The 20,676-nt window shown below is 45.6% G+C and overlaps 2 protein-coding genes across 2 annotated transcripts in view; both read right to left on the bottom strand.

The window, feature by feature from the left end:
• B3GALT5 (beta-1,3-galactosyltransferase 5) overlaps window positions 1-12,528 on the bottom strand; it is a 32,677-nt gene extending 20,149 nt beyond the window's left edge. Inside the window, exon 1 of the mRNA XM_030020792.1 lies at window positions 12,451-12,528. The gene's annotated coding sequence lies outside the window, so the exon portion shown is untranslated. The remainder of the gene's footprint in view (window positions 1-12,450) is intronic.
• Window positions 12,529-14,592: 2,064 nt separating this feature from the next.
• LOC115343596 (SH3 domain-binding glutamic acid-rich-like protein) overlaps window positions 14,593-20,676 on the bottom strand; it is a 29,505-nt gene continuing 23,421 nt past the window's right edge. The window contains exons 5-7 of the mRNA XM_030019741.2: window positions 18,523-18,552; window positions 16,405-16,512; window positions 14,593-15,089 (exon numbers count right to left, since the gene is read on the bottom strand). Coding sequence (XP_029875601.1) covers window positions 16,447-16,512; window positions 18,523-18,552 — 96 coding nt within the window. The 3' untranslated portion in view covers window positions 14,593-15,089; window positions 16,405-16,446. The remainder of the gene's footprint in view (window positions 15,090-16,404; window positions 16,513-18,522; window positions 18,553-20,676) is intronic.

Below are 20,676 nucleotides of genomic sequence, written 5' to 3'. Positions count from 1 at the left end.
TTATTCCTTAACCAATTACAGCAACACTAACTCAGTGCAAGACCTAAGACGTATAGACTGCGACTTTTCATTTCATCCTGTCTAAAACCTCCAATCTATCGTCAGCCTTTTGTCATTCTGGTCGTTATTCCCAGTGCCAGTTACTAGTGGAGCCTGGAGCAATCCATCTGCTGAGAAGGGCCAAGGCTGCACCTTACGGCGCGGTCTCCTAAGGATGGGAGCAGAAATGTGCTCATAGCAACAGGCTCCTGCTTTGCTTTTTCCTCAGATAGTTGACACTGGGGGCTGGTTGGATGCTGGCTGTGCCCGGTGGAGGGCAGAGCTGGTATGAACCCACGGGCCCAGTCGTGGCTGGCACCCGAGGGAAGCAACACAGCCGTGCCCGGGTTAGGGGCACCCCTCCGCAGCGCGGGTTTTGTTGGGGGAACACAGACGCAAGCTGGCAGGGCTGACAAGCTGCCAGCTCCGGCCGTCATCCATCTCCTGGCCAGCACGTGCCCGTGGGTACCATCCTGCAGCTCTCGCCTGCACTCGGTAGGGTTTGGCTGAACAACAGACTGTCTTTCAGAAAGGAACCCCAGCTTGACTTAGGGCCTGTGCGCAACAGAAAAATCTTTTGCTTCTACTGATACGCTGCCTGAATAGCTAACCGTCCAAACTGTAGGGGTGTTTTGCCTTATTTCTTGCTATGCTTTTGTTGGATGGGGTTTGCATCCTGGCCAGGGGAGTTGCCTTGTCCCTCTGCCAGCAGACACAGACTGCCACTGAGCTGCCTTTTGAGTTTCTTCTGAATAAGCTGCCCCAAAATTTCCCTGCAGTCATCTTAAATTGTGAGCAGGTGAAGACAAGGACCTCAGGTCTTCTGCGTCGGCGCAGCACACGAGGCTGCCTGATGCTGACCACGGTGGGGGTGGGGGCTTTGGCCACGGGAGGTTTCCTTGTCGCCGCCGAGAGGACTCATTAGCTGTAACCTCCATTAACACAGTGCTGCATTTCTCTCCCGGGCTCTTTCCAACTCGCCCAGGTTTCTTCCTGAAGACACCGAAGCCATCTCACCGCCACAAGCGTGAGGAGAACCCTGGCTCCGCGTGGCGCTCAGCCCTCTCTGCCCTCTGAGGAAGGACCCGGCGCTGCCAGTCACGGGGCTGTGGGTTTTGGCCACCGGTCGTCCTCATCCCTGCTGGCCTCACAGCTGGCCAGGACTCAAAGGTTTGGCCTACAAAGGTGACCTACATAGAGCAGCCAGCTTGTTCCTCAGTCCCCCCCTTGCTAGGCTGAGCGATCTGAGCTGATTACATCCCCCGTTTGCTGGGCTGTTTTCCAGGGTCTGGGTCCCGTTAACTCTTCCCATCACTTCCACATCCCTCCTCGAGCATGAGACCAGCGTCCGACAGAGTACCCTGAACAAAAGCGTACCGCTGGTGCTCTCAAATGCCACCAGACCTTCCCACATGCCTCCTGGTACAGCATCTGGAGGTTGGACTTTCAGCTGTTTAGGCTTTAACTAAGACACATGGCTTATTTAAATAAATAGCGCGGGTTACGAAACACCAGAGCCGTCAGAAAGGTACAGCACAGCCTCCCCCTCGTTGCCTGTGGCATTTTGGATCTCTCCTGGAAGAAGCCTTTGGCACGTCTCCATGGGGAGGAGCCTGGAGGGGCAGGGGCTGGACACGACCAGGGGTGACCACGTCTGCTCCGGGACCCAGGGACCCCCTGAGCCCCCCAGAAATGTCCTCTCTTGCAGCAGGTGCCGAGCACTGCCTTACGACAATGATGGTAATCAAATCACATACTCCGGGGCTTCAGCCTGCAGGAATAAGGAAAGCAGGTTTTTTTGGTCCCTGCCCACTGTACAATTAACTGGAAGTACATGGAGGCTTTTCATTTGTTTGTGTCTCTTTGCCTTGTCCCCCATTTTGAAGGAAAAAAAAGCATGTGGCCCGCTTGTATGCCCTCATTTCCCCTCAGGAAAGGATTCCTGCCCCCGCAACCCGATGGCCTGACCTGGGGGCAGGGAACGGATGGAGCGGACACAAAGGGTTTGCTTTCATCCTGCACCGGGGGTTATGGCTGAGCCACCTGCCTTCTGGCCCCATCCTCAGTGGCCCCATCCTGAGCCCCTCTTGCATGAGAAACCGAACGATGGCTCGCAGGGCACATCCACTCTGCGGGAAAACGTGGAGCCTCACAGAAAGGCACGCACAGGGGCTAGATGCCTAACATCAGCCTTTCTTCTTCTCCCTTCCCGGCACCATGTTGTGTTCTACCTGTCACTAGTGAGGCAGTCATGAAAAGCCCAGGAGTCACCATGGAGCTGCGCAGGTCAGGGGGATGGAGCCCGGCCGTTGGGATGCTGGTTGTAGGTTCAGCACAGGGCAGCCAGTGTCCGGGACCCCTCCATGGATGGAGAGAATCTGCAGCCTCCCCGCAGGGACGTGCTACAGATGAGGGGAGCCGGGACACAGCTCACGTCTCCTTGCCTCCTGAAGGAACGGTGCCACCCCGACAAAGAAGTGATCCCCGGGAAATAATGATTGAAAAACAGGTTTAATGTAACTCCCACTCCTTCCCTTCCAGCCTTATCTGCCTGCAAATGTTTTCTCAGCACTAACTGATCCGAGTGCCGTTATCTGGTACGTAGCTTGAGATGAAGGTTTTGATGGAGCTTGACTGGAGTGCAAGAAAACCGTACACTCAGTTATGGCTCTGACAAATGGATCCCTCTGAGCTGCTGAGTTTAATGTGTTGGTTTTTTTTTTTTTAATTTATTATCAGCATGTTCCTATTTGGGGCCGGTGAGAGAGCAAAAGCCAAGGGGAAGGTATCCAAACAGTGTATTTTTGATCTGGCTCAAAACAAGGGCTGTTAACAGGAAAGTTTCAGGTCATTCGCGTTAAAACCAAGTACACCAAAGCTTCCAAATTTAAAAAACAAAAAGTACTGTATTCTCCTCTTTTTGCCTTTTCTCTGCATTTTAAAGAAACACCAGTATTTCTCAGAGGGAAAACAGTTCCCAAAACACTTCCAGCATGTTTCTAGAAAGCTCGCAGGATGTTTTTCCCCAAAGCATCAGCAAAGGAGACATCCAGAGCCACCTACCCAAATTTTCCAGTGAGTGCTCAGCCCAGGGACCACCTCCGCATGGCCAGTGAGGACCAGGGCAAGGGCTGGAGACCCGACAGCCTGCGTGGCACCACGTGCCTGCAGCAGGGCTGCACCCCACCTCGGCGGGACCCGGGCTGGCAGACACACCGTCGGGAGCAAGGGGAGGTCCGTCTTGCAAACGCAGCCCTCGTCAGCAGGCTGGGAGGTGAGATGAGCCTATCTCGTGGGCAATTGCCCATTCTGTCTTGCACATGTCCTGCAGAGTCCTGTATAGAGCCAGCAAAGGCATACAATGTTGTTAGACAAGTTTAAAGTTCACTGGTACATCAGGTGTGCTTTTAAACGCTCATCCTCATGGGTAAAGCATGCCTTAGCAGACAGCTTTGACTCAAGCCTGGGGTTGCTCGTTGCCATTACGATGAACAGCTTGATTTCACCAGCCTACCTGAGATCGCACCTGCCAGCAGAACTGCACCAATGCAATGGAAATGAAAACCAAGCCCAGTTTAAGTCTTTGGACTGTTCACCCGATTTTCAGCTGGTGCTGAAGGCAACAGAGCTGTATCATTACAAGTGTATCGTGATTGATACAGGCTGTGACACTAGCCCATACCCATCATTATTAAAGAAGCATTTGGGGCAATACGACACCTGCAGGAATGGTTCCTACCCTGTTTTTTCCTGGAGAAGAAAGCTCCAAATCCAGCTGAACACAACAAGCTAATCTGCTGTCCGGCATGGTGTTGGTATAAAATGGGACGCAAGGGAAATCTGATGCAATATTACCTTCAAAGAGACTGAAAATTCAAAAAAGTTTTCCTAAAAGCTCAACAGAAATGAAATAATTTTTTACATCATTCCTCTTTGAAATATTTCTGCTTAGTTTCAAGATGAATTCCAAGAACTGAAATATGTTTTTCACAAAAGAAAAAAAGGCCATTCAGTGAACATTTCTTTCTTTAAAAACCTGGAACTGATCTATAATGCATTGCCACGTCAGCATCTGAAATAAAATTATAATTATTTTACCTTTTTTTTTCAGGGCGACCTCATTTATCAGTACAGTCCTCCATCCACCTGCCTGCAACCCTGCTCTAATACACTCCTTTCTGTTACCTAAGAGTATTATTTGCAATGATTTAGTAAATTGAGCAAAACCACTGTCTCTACAAATATTTATAAATGCCTTTTAAATATTTATACTTTAAAAAATGTACAGTTTATTTTTCCATATTCGGTTTTTGGGTGGGATTTTTTTTCAGGTGAATGACTGAATATTGGTAGCCAGATGTCCGTCTTCCCTGTGATTTCCTGGGTATCTAATTCACACTTGACGTCTCCTATATGGACAGCTTGCAACTTTTTTTTTTTCTTGTTGCTTGAGGGCTTCTCCGGCACGTGAGGCAGGGAACTTGTGGATGAGGACCCAGCCTGCAGAACAGAGGCTGCAGGTCCCTGCTCCCGTCTGGTGGGAGGCAGCTCCCCCGGGACCGCCGGGATCTGCAGCACTGAAGCCCCCCATGCCAACGGGTGCCCTTGGTCTGTCCTTCACCTGCTGCTAAAACACTCCTTTCTCTGAAGGCATGCCTGGTTGGGGTAGGGAATCTCCCTTATTTTGGTATGCTAGGCTGGTGCTCACAGCATTCGCCTTTGATAAGGGGCCCCCTGAACGTATTTAAGAGTCACTAAATAAGATAAGTAGCTGGTGGGACAGGGAGCAGACCCTGCTGAAACGCCAAGCTGAAAAGCCCTGATCTTTGGGCTCTGCCCCATCGGCAGCCGCAGCTCAGCTCTGCCCGATGGCAGCCACAGAGCTCGGGTCTCTCCACAGTCAGGATTGTCATGACTTGCATGTTTAGCCTTAGCCCTCTTCCACTCTGCCCCAGGAAAGACAAGCTTGAAGTTGCAGACATCGTGGGAGTGTACACAGTGTCTGGCTGAGTATTTATGTATTTATTTCTGATTGCTTGCTTGCCAGGTGACCTTTCGGGAATGGCATTTTTTAATCATTAAAAGGATGTTTAAAAAAAAAATTTGCAGATATATTCAACTTGCTCTGCTTATAAGCATTTTATCTTCTCTCTAGTTTATTTTCTCCCTCTCAACCCTCCTTTTTCCAAGAGAACGAAACCATGATCTGCCCTGGATAAGGGTGTGTTGTGCACACCCAGACACAGGGGTGTCAGCATGCCCATAAACTCCTCTTTTGCATAGATCAGGCCAGGAAAACTGGCTGCCCACAAGTTCAAAGCTTATTAATCTTTCACACAGCACAGTAAAACATAGATGAGTAATAAATGTATCTGTCCTTGTTTCCTCTTGCCCATTAAACCAAGTCCCTGCTTTTTGGGATTCAGGAAATGGAATTGTAATTAAGAAAGGAAAAATTCTTTCTACCTGGAAGCAGTCCTCGCACTAACCACTGCAAAACGTATCCCATAGTATTTTACTGAACAAATGAATGTTGCCGGGTTGGTTCAGCCCACAGCTTCACAAAGCACTGCGCTGCCCAGCAAGGGCATTTGCCTGCACGCAGCTGCTAAGGACACAGACCTCTTCTGCCAGTATTATTTAAAAGTCTCCACGTTAATTGAGTATGTCCAACTCATGGTTTCCTCTTCTGCACACTCGAGCATGGGAAAGCTGTGGTTGGGCAGATGAACCCACACTTCTGCTGTGGGTTACCCACAGCAGCCTCGCTGCCTCCACGCCCTGGGGTCTGCACAGTCATTACAGGGAAATTAGAAACTAATAAAATGCAACAAAAATCTACGGCGGAATAGCAGTGTGTGATGAATGCCTCAGAGAAATGTGTACATCTGAATCATCAGTGTTAGGCTTCAAATATGAAACCATCAAATCTTTAAGCAATTGGAGACTGCCATATCTCTAGCTCAGTTAGCATAAGGTTTCCGCTTAAAGTGTTGAACTGGGATGCCTGCATTTTCATCCTTCCCCAAATTTCTAAGTACAGAGAGTTGCACTTCTTGTTTTCCTGCAGGTAATCATGAAACCATGCTACTCGTTAATATAGAAGACAACATCCGGTGTAAAAAGCTGATGCACTTTCTTAGGTGTCTAAGAAGATTTTTAATGACTGAACATTTCAAAAATAGATAGCTCAGCAGCTTTAAATAGGTACATACTGCACTTTTCTGCTATATTTTGAATGTTAACCCATACCCTCTGCAATGTACTTTTAGTACACAGCACATTAATATGAAGTGACTTTTTAGGACCATCTATCACTTTCCACTCCACTCTACAAGTCAGCTGTTTCACCGTCCATGCCTACCCTTTACGAAAATACAGCCATCCATCTACTTTCTTATTTCCCTTGCCCCCCCAAAATTTCACACGTTAGGCAGCAAGCTTTCATAGTGTTATGGTCACCCACAAAATCAAGACAGACAGAACAAGGGCTCAGGGCAGCCCCAGAGAGTTATGGGATCAGGGTACGGTAACAGGTACCAGACCGACAGCTTCAGAGATAATTTATCTCTAAATAATGGTACCATGACAAATACAGATCAGTAGCACTATCTTCCAGGCTGAAACAACCGCAAAACCAGTAACTCACCAATGTCGGGCTAAACTTTGCATCCAGGAGCACAAAGACTTATGTGGGGGTGGCGGGCAGGCAGCAAGGCAGGGCAGGGCAGTGCAGCTTCTCCGGACAGGTGGCTCCGAGCAGCTGACAGGCTCAGGGAATCCCAAATTCCCTGTCGGATGATCCTCTTCCACTCCTGAGCTGCAGAAGTGCCATGGGGCCGCGTTTGGTAGCTCTCATGCCCCAGCTCTGCTTCCCCGGCTGTCCCAGCTGCACAGGGACCCAAAATACCCCACAAGGCAAAACTCGACCCACACCTTTTTTGGGGTTAGAAGTTCCCTTTTTGGCAGCATCCTGCCACAGAGGGTGTTTCCGGGCCCATGCACACAAAGGAAACAGAGGAAACAGTTCCTTTTAACAAAATTTCAGGCAAAATTTGAGGAGGTCTTTGAGCTTTGTTTTTGTGAAACTTTTTTCTTTTAATCAAACTTCTTAAGAAAAAATGGCTCGTACAAAAAAATTCATCCAACTCATAGAAAAGAATTGCTAGAGTCATTATTTTTGCCCAAAAGGCAGCTGGGTTTTCTTTTTTCTGCGAGCAAGCCATGTCACCGAGGCACAAAAGCCTCCCCCTGCTCCCCTGGGTACGGCTTATGGAGACGACTTCTTCTGCCAGGCCCTTGCCCTCCAGTGCCCTGCCATCTTCAGTCGCAACCTAACTGGCATGCCGGTGGGGTGGGGTTTTTTTAATATGTCAACAAGTACGGTGCCTTATTGAACTTTTATCTTTACTAGTCTCACTGAGGTTAGGGAGAGTTTACCGAGCGACACACAGTTTACGAGTGATTTTCCATTAGCCCGGTCTGAGTCATTAGCATCCAACCACCCTCAAGAGCGGTGTCTGATGAGGGTTTGGCGAGCGTAACCCTCCCCTGCTGCCTTTGGGGTCAGGCAGCATCGCCCAAAAGCAAGCGGTCATGGGCCTCCGGCCCCATCCTGCAAAGGCTGTTTGCTTGGCAAAGGCTTAACCAAACAGAAGGGACAAGTCAGTGTTCAAGATAAGTCATCTCTTAATGCTGCATTGCACCAGTATTTCCAAGGCTGCTTCTCTCCGTGCACATACCTGCAACAGCGCCTAATTTCAACAGGCGACGAACAAGCTGGCTTCCTTCCCATTATAGACCATGATCCCTCAGTGGGTAAAACATAGAAAAATAAGCATAAAACCTTGGTTTATAGCAAGTACCATTGATTTCTTGCCAGTGAGCAGAAGACGGCTTTACACTTGCAGAGGCACTCGCTGTTTTGGCGCAGGAGACTGAGAAAGGGACACGGCAGCTATTGCCCCTGGAGCTGCTTCTCCCCCTCCTGGGGCAGGACCTGCTGCCCAGGTGCCACCCCACTGGGTGACGGCATCAAGTGAGGTAGAAGCACTTGCTGAGTTTCTGCCGTCGGCTTCACATCTAATTTGGAAATGAAAAATACAGCCTGACAGGCCACCCTTTAGAAGTCTCTGACCTTCATCTATGGCACGTCAATAAGCCCTGCTGCCAGCTTTTGGGACTTGGATGCACCCCACGGGTTACTATCGGGTGGGCCTGTCTGTAACCCAAAGTGGCTTCGTCACCTCCCAGGGGATTATCTCAGCGCACATTTCTGAGTCCTGCCTGCTGACGCCGATGGGGATCAAATGTCTGCCAGGCTCTCGTGATGTTTGAACAGTAGCGGACAAGACTTCAACATGCACCCTTAAGACACCATGCACCAAAACACCTGTGTTTTAGCATGAGTCACTTGAGAGAAGGTGTTGATCTGACATTAGGAATAGTAACAGTCAGGCAAAGATCATTACAGATTAAAAATGTACTGCTAAGAACAGGAGTGCAGAATACTTTGCTAAGGATATATAGCACTGGTTGAATTAACTTTCTTCAGCTACCTCTAATATACTACAGGCATCCCTAGGTAGCACATTTCCACCAGTGAAACCCTGGTTGCTAACGGCAGCCAGTTTCTCAAGGGAAGTTCCCAGCTTCCTTGCAAAGTCCTGCAAAGTCTCGGCTGTGTCACCACAGGGAAAAGCCACGCAGCAGTGTGAAGGGGACCTGTCATTCCCTGGCTCACCAGCTGCTTCAGGTGAGAGACATTTCCAGATCCTAGAAATATTCCTGCTGCGATCCTGTTTCTCAGTGTGCCAGGCAGCCTGTCCTGTACGTTCAGTCTATGCTGTCGTACAGTCATAATGTCTCCTTGCTTTATTTTTCATGCAGCTCCTCATGTCATGTAATGTACGATGTGCAGTGGGCATCTGCTGAAAAGACATTATTTCCCCTTCCTCCAGAGTAAGATTCTTCTCCAGCTTTATGTTTTCTCTCTTCCTGAGTACAGAACAACTTTCAACATCCACCATTTTGGAGAATTCCAAATTTGGAAATTTGGAAATTTTGCTTGACTACACCAACCAAGGTCCTGTTGCTTCCTCTCGTAAGTTGGACAGTGCAAGACTTTGATACCTGGAACAGCTTTTCCCCGATCTCTCAGTGTGAATTTATCCTTTTTGACCAGGGCTTCAAACATTACACAGTACCTACCCCAGAGGAGGTGCCACTGCAGTGCTTTGCAACACTACTCAGTATTCCCTTCGCTTCTGAAAATAGCTCCTTAGCACATCTACTCATCACATTTCTCTTTGCCACCGGTGCATCACATTACAGCTCCCCATGGCTTGGAGATGAACCTGTGCACACAAGCCTTTCTCCTACTGTGCCAGTCCTAGGAGGACAGGCTCCCAGTTCATAGCAGAAATTCTTATTTGCCCCCAAAGCACATGATGCTGGTACTCCATACAACCAAATTTTATCTCACTTCTGTACTTCAGGGTCTTCTGCTTCTTTCTGGGCCACCATCCTGTTCTCCTCCACACTGGCAACACTCCCCAACTCCTCACCAGTGCCAAACTTCATCAGCATACGCATCCTGTGCTGGGGCCACTGGTTAAACATGGTTTCCCGGACTCATCCTTGGAGGTCTTCGCTGCCTTGGGCACATCCCGGCCAGCCCACGGGCGGCTGCCCTGCCACTTCTTCCCCACAGCCTTCTCCTCTCCCAGTGCTGGGCATCAGGCAGAGGCGTCCTTGCCACCTCCAGCAACAGCCGGGCAATACATCACCCACCCTGCCACGCTCGGCATGGCTGGGTGACTCCTCGTCCAGATTTTGGCCACCCAGGTCCCCGAGCTCCTGCCAGAGCTGCTTCCTCTGGCTCCTGCATTTGTCTGCAATGGGCCGCACTGGCGGCTGCCCTGAAACCAGCCTGAGGCTGGCCAGAAGCTGAATATAATTTTCTTTTACTGCCTCTAGCTTTCATCAAAATCTGATTAGGAGCACATGGACGCCAGTATCAGACCCATTTAAGTTGGATGTAGCCAATCTTAATGCAGCACGCCACATCATTAAAATCCAGCAATGCTATAATCCTTATGGAAAAGTACTGGATGGAGCACATAGAAAGCCAAAACTTCTCTAACACACCATGCTCCATCACTGACTGCTGGGAATCACTCACATGCAATGACCAGAAGATGCTTCCTAGCCCAAAGGGGATTTTCCCCCCCCCATTTTCTTTCTTGCTTTTCTTGCTTTTCCTTCCCTCCACCCCAGACCAGGTAAGAAACATCACTGAGTTACTGCCAAGATTTCACACCCAAGGTGCTGCTGCTAAGTTAGCTGTAAGGGCTGGAAGAGCCCCCCTTTTTTGGGAGCCCAGGAGAAGCACCCACGAGCAGCCTGGCCCTTTCCAGCTGCCCCCCCCGCAGCCCCACGCACAGCCCTGCTACCTGCTGTTTGCTGTGCCCAGCACATCAGCCGGGGCTGCCGCTGCAGGGATTATTGTCTCCCCAGCCAGAGGGATGCTGGAAGAGGAGGCATCTGCTTTATTTATTTCTTCAGAGGTTATTGTGGAGGTGATTGACTTTTGTTAAAATAAAATATTAAAAGAAAGAAAGAAAGAAAGAAAGAAAGAAAGAAAGAAAGAAAGAAAGAAAGAAAGAAAGAAAAATAAATCCCCGGGGGGGAGGGGGGCGGGGAGGGAAATACAGGCTGGACAGCGAGAATGGAGGTAGCTTGCGTGCTTTGTGCTGCCTGGCAAGCCCTGGGACTGCTAACTTTATCAGGGTAATGTGATTTTAAAGGCTAAGGCCATCAATAGCATTGCTCAGCATGCTGCTCTGGCTCTGTGCTCACCTGCAGCCTCTGATCTGCCCCACCAGGAGCTGGTGGGTGCTGAGCCACGGATTTTGTCACACACTTGCACACAAAAGCTCCTCTGGCACGGCAAGTCACTATTAGGAAAAACTATATATAGTCTCTTCTAGCCTTACTGCTCAAACATTGTAAAGCTTGAAGGTTAAAAAAAAAAAAAAAATTCACCAGAAAGCTGGAAATTGGAACTGAGAGAAAAATGGCATCCATCCAGGATGCCGTCCTTAAAGTCAGCGGAGCGGAAACCGCCGTGCTTCGCTAGCAGCTCCACAGCCATCGCTCCGCGTGAGCAGTCAGCGGGGAGTTGGGTGCCCTGGCTCTGACAGCTGCCCTCACCCCTACCTTGGTGCACTCCCAGTATCTGTCCTGAAGTCATCTCCTGCGCTCGCCGGGACCCCCCTCTCACAATGACCCCTCCAAGGCTGCTCCTGCAGGACAGGCAGCAGCACATGATTGCCGTGGGAGAGGTGAAGTCCTCCCAGCCCAAAGAGGACGATGGGCCTTGAGTGCCCAGCTTGGACCACCATCAACTCAGCTTAAACTACCAAGCGTTGCTGCCCAGAGCTGTTTGCAGCAGCGACAGGACAGTTTTTATTCTAACTCTGAAAGCAGCGTGCTTACCAGCTGCCAGTACATAGTGTCCACGATGGAAGGAAGGCTTCCTCGGGCTCCTCTCCAGCCACAGGTACCTCCCAGCCATCTGACAGCATCAAGGAGGTTGACCCTGGGAAAACTACTGAACAGTTTAATTTCTCTCCAATGAATTTCCCTTAGAGTTTTCTTAGGAGAAAATCTCTTGCACAATTTGTTGGCTCAGAAGTGCTCTCATGCAAGAGAAAGCATGGCCGAGGTTGCTTCTGGAGCTGTTATTCAAAACCGTTTATTACAAGCAACAGAACGAAGGTCCTAATATTTATTTTCCTAGAAAACAAACCATTGACTAGCCCTATCTACTTAGTTACTTCATGATGATACTTGTAGTTGCTTCTTTTATACTTTAGCAGTCTGTTAAACTTGACAATCAATTGTGCAAACAGCCACCATCCCATGACATATATGGATCTGTAGGAAGCATAGCTTGAAGCCTTTCTAATTTTAGCTTGTTTCAGTATACTAGAAGTTTCTGGCATCAATCATCCAAGGAAAATGCTTTACACACCAAAGTGTCACAAAAAGCAGCATGCTGTTTTTGTTTAACTGGGGTGCACCAGAATAATTTTGCATCCACAGTTTCCTGAAGCATGTGAAACACTATGTACCAGGCGCACCCTGTTAACCGACTGCAGTTGCTTTCTCCCAGTAAAATATAAATGATATAAAAATCCAGACAGTATGTTTTCAAATGCATTTAAGTCAATATCTCACATATTTGTGCTACTGATTTTCATTCACCTGTAGTTAGAAAAGACTTAATTCTTTGCCTAGTCACACTAAATTACTGCAGAAAGTATTAAGCTTAGGTAAGCAGAATTAGCGTTATGGCTAAAATCACCAAGCAGCAGTCAGCTTTCAGTTTATCCTCTGCATACTCACAACCTCCTTTTCGTCTGGCAGAAAAGATGATCAGCACGTGCTAAAGAGCATTGTCCCAAGGAACGCACCAAAGAGCTGTGTTGTGAGTACGACCATCCGCTACCCCGTTTGCTTTTTCACTACACATTAAGCATAACCTCAGTCACCAGCTGAAGACCAGGGGAGTGCGTCACTCTTGTATGGGAGGCTTAGCATTCCTCACATTCCCTAACGGGCTTTCCAGATTATACCCTCTTGAGAAGATGGTTGCCATATTTCTGCCTTAACAAGTAATACCTGAATATGCAAGGTGTGGTGTTTTTGTTTCAAGCCCAAAGCCTGTGGCCCTGCCTGATGTACTGAGTACACTCAGGCTCTTTGTTCTGCACATCAGTGGGGGGAAAAGTGGAGCCCGAGGTTCATCGGCCGTGCAAAGCTCGGGCAGCCAGGGGATATGTCAAGGCTACCACGAACACACCGGCTGTTGCACAACACACGCTCACTGCATTGGATTTGCCACATTTCCAGAATGATTAACAGTTCTGTTTTCATTTTGTCTACCATATTCCCAAAAGTCCAGCCTTTTGCTCGGAACTACTGCAGCGATGACTGGCACCCCAATTCAGCTGCCAGTGAGATGCAGAACTTTTTTCCCAGGAAGAGTAATCACCTGCAGGAACATAAGAAATGGTCAGAGCAGTGGCTCACCTAACCTGGTGGTACTCAGTCTTTGAAAGTGGAAATGGGCAGTGCAATTTAGGGACAGCAAGTCTGCTGCATTCAATTTGTTCTGCCCCCAGTCCCCAGCACCCATGTGTCATTGGATTAGGGATATTGGTGGACACATCCCAGGCTGTATTATCCACTTACGAGCCTCCTGTTCCTGACATTGTCCAATACCTTCTTGGGCCTGTTGACATTGTCAGTCTCCATAACATCCTGTGACAACAAATTCCAGAAGTTCCCAACCCACCGTATAAAAAAGTACTCTTTTTTATCTCTTTTAAGCTGATCTACTAATTTCATTGTGTATACTAACTGTGTATACTGATTTTCATTATTGCATTGCAGAATTTTTTGACTAACAGTTCTGCATTCATCTTATTCACTGCCTTTATGATTTTTGTAAATGCTTTGGCTTCCTCTCCAAATTGAAGAGTCTTTGCAGTCTCCTGATGGAGCAGCTGTTTCATCCTCTCTAATTGTCGTTTTCTCTGTACTTCTTCTTATGCCACTACATCTTCGCTGAGATGCAGAGAACAGACTGCACAAAGTGCTCAAGATGCCAACTCAGCAAGGCTTTATATGGCAGCACAGTCATACCGTCTTCCTGATGGTGCCCAGCATTTTCCTGGGTGTTGGCTGCTGCTGCATGTTGAGCTGATGATTTTGGTTAGCTGTAAGTGAGGACTCCAAGGTCCTTCCCTGAGCTGGACCTGCCAGCTCTGAGCTTAGCATCACCTAAAAGCGTAAGAACAGCGCAGACAGAGAGCACTGCTTCCCTATCCATCCCTTCCCATCAATTGCAACTTTAGACGTATCCTGAACAAAGAAATGTACCCACTCAGGACATTCAGGAAACCTCCACAAATTTTTCATCCACTTTATTTGCTCAGTCATTGTTCAAGCACTCACAGTATAGATCTCAGCCTGAAAAGCCAGCCTCTTCTCGATCAGAGTTACACATAAACTTGTGGTTCCTTTGGAGATTGTTTTGTCTATGAAGCTATGGGCTACTTTGGCAATAAGCATTTCTCATCCCCTCCCTTCCTCTATAAGCAGTTTTTATAAATCTCATCAAAAGTAATTGAAAAAGGGACTGAAATCCAAGCTCCTTCCTCCTTAGTGAACTTCTAACCAACAGTTACAGTGTGAACATGGATTGATTTTCTCTGCCTCCCTGACCCACTGAACATGAATGTATCCATGAAGACTGACAAGGCATCAGTAGAAGGGACTGGGACAGCTCTTTCATTCAATGAAGGTTGTGTATCCTCATGGCTGGGTTCTTATACACAACACCAGAAACATCAGCAGGAACCTAAGGCAAGGTGAAGGGCTTTGCATAGCCTACAACTGTAACGATGGAGAAAACTTAACTTTACAGATCTTAGCACAGCTTGCTAGGGTTAAATTAATGCTTTTGCAGACAAAGAACAGATATGACAGAAAATGCATTTATTTAAACTGCTGTACAACGGAAATCTCAATCATTTTCAAAAGCCAGCTGAGGGAGAAGTGACTCACATAGCTTGTATACAGGAAGCTTCTTTGCAGTTTTCAGTGCTGAATTTCTTTTTCTCTGAATACGTCACTTGTGTGAGTGCAGTTATCTGCTGAGTGGCAGCAATGTTTGGCAGTATATAAACATGGAGAAAGACATGGTTCCTGCCCTGAGGAGCTTACAATCTAAAATGTGACATGGACAATACTATTCCAACATATAACAATCAACTGAAATATCATCAGTCAGATATAAGAAGACCCATTTTAACAAGTAATTGGAATACCAAATATATATATAAAGGCCACAGGTAGTACAGAGTGGTGTCTTTGTTCTGTTATATATTTATATATAAGTCTACAGGCATGAAAGTTAGTGATGGTTTGCTTGAGAGTGAGTTTATTTTCTTTGGCGGGGCTGCTCCAGCTTGTGCTTCCTGAACAAAAATAAGGAAAATTAGATTAAAACTTAGCACTCCTTCTTTGATTTTACATGTCTGAACACTGGACAACACTGGCATGAATTAATTCCCATGCAACAGAGGAACCCAGTTTTGGGAGATGTAGCATGAAAGAAGTGACAGATTTTCTGCCCTGTTGAGGCACTGGCTCTCCACATCAGCATATGGTTGGTGAAACCTATGGCGACTACCTCAGAGGCAGAGTTAGCTGGGAATCCCGCTAGTTCTAGAAAGAGTGTTGTCGTGGTTTAACCCCCCAGCTGAAACTAAGACAAGTGTATCACACTCTGTGTCTGCAATCAGGACAGAGTCCTGCCACCCAAGGGTAAAATCTGCTGGAAATTCCAACATTCTTCTAGGTCAATGGTTTTTCCCTACTAAGTGATTGTCTGATCTTTATTTCTGTGCAGAGGAGAAGAGACAGTTGGAGGAAGAAGAAAACCTGAAAATTAAATTTGAAACCACATGCTGACAAACCTTGAGCAATGCTGGATGCTCATACAACCATCCAGGCACAAATTGTGCCTCCCAGATTCTTCCTGTTTTGAGGTTTTAAAGTCACATTTGGCCTGGTTTTTAAGGCAATCAGAGTAATTTTATAGTGTGCTGTATTTCTGGTCAGGTTCTTCTCTCTTCCCCAGTCATTTTTTTTTAACATTTCAAATAAATTTGAGAGAGGTCTTAATTTGAGACACGAAGCTCCTAAAAGTTTCACTGAAATCAGTAGCTGAGTAAGAGAGGAGGGTGATGAATTCTTATCCCAGATGAAAGAGAAGCTGCAATGAGTCTAACAGTTAAGTGTACTTTTGGCCCATCAGTTTGGCACTTGTGCATATAGACTGACCACTCAAGCAGTACACACCTAAACATGCTGCAATTTGCATTGCTCATACTTAGAGGACACAGCAGAGAGCTACGGGGTACCGTAAGAAGATGTTAAGGAATATGCCCAAAGCAGATATCAGAAGCCTGGCAGGGAGGTGAAGGTTGTAAGAGTGATGGGGAATGGATCAAAGGGCCTGCAGTATTTGGCAGATATTAGGGATCACAGAGACAGCTGTGTAGGAAAGTCAGATTCATTGGTGCCACAGAAATGGGGAAAAACTAACAGACTTATTAAGGACAATAGTTCTGACTAACAGTTATGTGTCAAAAGCATAATACCTTTTTTTTTATTTTGGTATGTTCTTTCCATTCTTGTCATTGCATATAAGAACAATATATACAAAATTTTCAAGTTTATGTTACTTTAAGAACATTTCGAAACTGTGCTGCATATCTTAATAGTTACCTGAAAACCTGTTCAAGAAAGAATGTGTCATAGGGAAGTGTACTAAGACTCTTCTTGCTCCTCCACCTCTTCCTTTTCTTCTCCTTCTTCCTGCTTTTCTTCTTCCTCCTTTTTTATAGAAAATAGTTGTAATTATCATGTAGGAATTGAAGGAAAATAAAGTCTTGAAATGCAGAGCTCTGCTTTTGCAACTCTTCTGTTTCTAGTAAATGCAATATTATTTGAGCTTAAAAAATAGAACAGAGAAGAAATGCATAGAGCTTTTAATCTTAACATGCCAAGGCTCTAGCTTTGTGGAGTTAATAGGCAAGTGGTGGAATACAAAAACCCTCTTCTTAGAGAAGTTAGAACATGATACCTGGTTAGGCTGCAAATAGATGTTCAAGATCAAAATGAGAATATGAAATATATGTAAATATGACAAAAAGTTTAGTATTTTTAATTATATGCTTTCTTGGAGCAGTAAACAAGATTCATGGCACAGGAACTAGACTCCTGAATAATCTAAAAATCATTCAGAGTCAGATAATACAGCCCTGTTTCTGTTTCAAAAGCTATTCTTTCTCTCTTTTATATAGGAGAAATGGTACAATTTAAAGGCAATAGACCTTTGCTTCAGCCAACGACACGAACAGTTATCTGAAAGCTAGCATTTACGTAACACAGACAGCAATCTGTGTTTATTGTCTTTTAAGAGCTAGTAAATGAAGCTTTAAAGTGTAGTCCTACTCCAAAAAACAACTGAAAATTGCATTGTAGGCTTCTCTGCTCCTTCTCTTCCAACAAACTCTGTTCAAAGGCACTCCTGTGTGTATAAACAAGCTTTATCTCAAAATGTCCTACCTTTGTATACTACCTAAACTACAAAAATTACACCAGGAATTTCTTCCTGGCTTAACCAACCAATCAAAGAATACATAATTAGTTTTCAGTCAGGACTGCAGGTAGTACATGAGCAGCACAGACCCTGGGTTTTCCTCTCAGACACATACTGTCTGTAGGAGAGTTACACCCGAGTCACTGAAGTAAAATGCTGTTTAATCATGTGCTTGGGAATGGACCTCTTGTAATCAGATTCCTGGTTTGAATAGTTGTTTTTCAGGGAAAACCACTGCACTAAGGGATCATCCCTGCAAAATCAGAAATGTAATACAAAATTCCGCACAGGTCAGCTGGATTAGAAGTTCTTGTGCAAAGGAATATTGCCTCTTTCAGCATTTTCCCCCAGGAGAGGTGCCTTTCATTAGCACTCTTTGAAACAGGGCCAAGCAAGCCCACAGACAAGTAACATCTTTCAGGTATTAAAAACTTCAGTTCAAAATTCAAGTCAATTACCTTTTACAGAAAAAATGGGTATTTTTCTTGCTTGAAGCATCGGTTAGTGGTGCCAGGGTGCACTAACCAACCTTAACAGCCCTCACCAGCCTCACCAGGAGCCCCCACGCTTTGCCATGGGCCCATGAGCTCCATTTCAGCTGCCAGGTCCACAATGCACAACTCTGACAGCTGGCATGTGTATGTATACACATGTATATACACATGCATTGCAGTTTGGAAGTGGGAAGATGTGAATGTGTCCTCTTATTAATTGCAGGTTTGTAGTTGAAAATAGCCTAAAGTAATCATTAGTTTTACTGGGAGCACTGAAGAAAAAGTTCAAGGCATAAACCTGCAATGCTGGGCAAAACAGAAAAGTATATAAGGATTTGCACCTGGGTCTTACAAATTCTGGCAAGGAAAATATTTCCTTTATAGGCAGAACTGCCTAAATTGTCAGAATGACTCTTTCATGCTCACAACACTAAAAATGTAATCAGCACGATGTCGGTTAGCAATTGTCAAAGATATAGTTGTCTTGGGAGTCCTTGGAAAATTTTATTAAAGAATCTGTGAAAGAATTTCTCTTCCATTTACAGTTTTTAATGATTAAAGGCCTATCTTTCTTCCCAAACAATAAGACTATGACATGACAAATAATTATCTCTAGCAGAATATAATACTAGTATGTTTAGTTTCACGAATAAGAATTTACTAACTTTTGAGTTAAGCAATGAGACTGAAAAGGAATCAAATGCACACAAACAAAAGATGAAAGCAAAATGTACAAATATACTATACCCCTGTTGCTGCTTGTTCTTCCTTGCTTTCCTACATAAGAGATACAAAGGAATATGTTTAAAAGACAGATCAAATAAAGAATATCAGAGGTCATATAAGGCAAAGCACAGCAGAAATTAAACACTGAATTTAGGAAAATTATGTGGAATTCAGTTAATTTATTTTGAGATAATGTCCTCCAGATTAACTCACAAAGCACATTTAAGCTAAGCATTTACTTTGAAAAAGAGCTATAAAATCATTATATACAGCTCCCTTTTTCTCAATTACTTACAGCCAAATTTGCTTCACTGACAAGCAAAGCATTAGAGCTGGGGTTTTGTTTACTTTTTCAGGTGTTTTGGGGTTTTTTTGTAATTAGCTGGTCTGCAAAATGAAAGTTAAATCAGAATTCTCCAGACTCCTATCTATGTTATATATTATCACTCAGAATCTGGCTTGCAATTCTGTTAACTGTTGTAGGCTGGAACAGATGCCTTGACTCAACAGTACTGGGGAATAAGAAATAAAACAAGCTGGTTTTAGACTGTAGATTGAGCAAAAGTGATGAAGAGAAGTAATAGAGAAAGAAAAATTCCAGTGAATGGAATTTAATGTTAGATACCACACTGGTTATTGGAGAGAAGAGCTAATCTTACACAAAATCATATCATAGAATCATAGAATGTTTTGGGTTGGAAGGGACCTTAAAGATCATTTAGTTCCAACCCCCCTGCCATGGGCAGGGACACCTTCCACTAGACCGGCTTGCTTAAAGCCCCATCCACCCTGGCCTTGAACACTGCCAGGGATGGGGCATCCACAACCTCTCCGGGCAACCTGTTCCAGGGCCTCACCACCTTCACAGTAAAGAATTTTTCCTAATATCTAACCTAAATCTACCCTCATTCAGTTTAAAACCATTACCCCTCATCCTATCACTTGTAAAAAGTGCCTCCCCAGCTTTCCTGTAGGCCCCCTTTAGGTACTGGAAGGCTGCTATAAAATCTCCCTGGAGCCTTCTCTTCTCCAGGCTGAACAACCTCACCTCCCACAGCCTAACCCTACCCCTCTCCCAAAGAGAAAGAGCAAATGGAATAGTACCATGCAGAAGGCATGAGTGGTTGATAGGAGTTTGCATAGAATGAGTTGAGATAAGGAAGTGAGCTGCAGTGCCAGGGTTTATATATGGCCTGGGGAATTGCTAAGATGGGATACAGACTCGCATTATAATATGATTTTTGAACATGTTTCTAAAATAATTCTGCCCTGAAGTAAGCCTAATCTGTACTGCAAACTGATTTAACTGGGACACCACTTAAAAAATATTCTAACCCCCAAGCTAAAATCTAAAGTTAAAATCAGATAGTAAAAATAAAGAAAAATTATTACCATCACGTCTACTGACCAGCAGAACCCTTGCTGTGCATAGGAGGTCACAGTTTTTCCTCAGAAAACTCAAAAACAAAGGGACAGACAAAGCAAGAAGAAGGCACACTATATCCAAACAAAATGGTTCCTCAACCTTCTCCATCAGAGGATGGGGATTAGAAATTAAAAAAAAAAAAAAAAAAGATTAGGAAGAAGTCAAGGATAAGCTTGATGAAGTGATTACGGAAGGAAAGTATGCAACAGGTTTAAGGTGAAAAAAAATTTCATAATCTAAGGAAATCCCAGTGCAGCTGTCCTTTGTTGACCCAGGCTGAAAGCTGTTCCTGTTACTTACTACCAGATCTGTGTAAGAGACTCTTGTGGATTAACCCCAGCCAGCAACTAAGCACCACACAGCCATTAGTTCGCTCAGTCCCCCACAGTGGGATGGGGGAGAGAATCAGAAAAAAGGTAAAACTCGTAGGCTGAGATAAAGACAGTTTAATAGGACAGAAAAGAAAGGGAAAAAATAATAATGATAAAAGAATATACAAATCAAATGATGTACAGTGCAATTGCTCACCACCTGCTGACCAATGGCCAGCCAGTACCCGAGCAGTGATCTGCCTCCCCGCCAACTCCTCCCAGTTTTGTTCAGCATGACATCATATGGCATGTTGGGGTCAGCTGCCCTGGCTGTGTCCCCTCCCAAATTCTTGTGCCCCTCCAGCCTCCTCATTGGCAGGGCAGTACAAGAAGCTGAAAAGTCCTTGAATTAGTGTAAGCACTGCTCAGAAACACCTA

This window comes from Aquila chrysaetos, chromosome 7 (assembly GCF_900496995.4).
Source record: "Aquila chrysaetos chrysaetos chromosome 7, bAquChr1.4, whole genome shotgun sequence".
NCBI classification, from domain to species: Eukaryota; Metazoa; Chordata; class Aves; order Accipitriformes; family Accipitridae; genus Aquila; species Aquila chrysaetos.
Note: the sequence above shows the minus strand (reverse complement) of the source record. Positions and strands in the feature narration are given on the sequence as shown.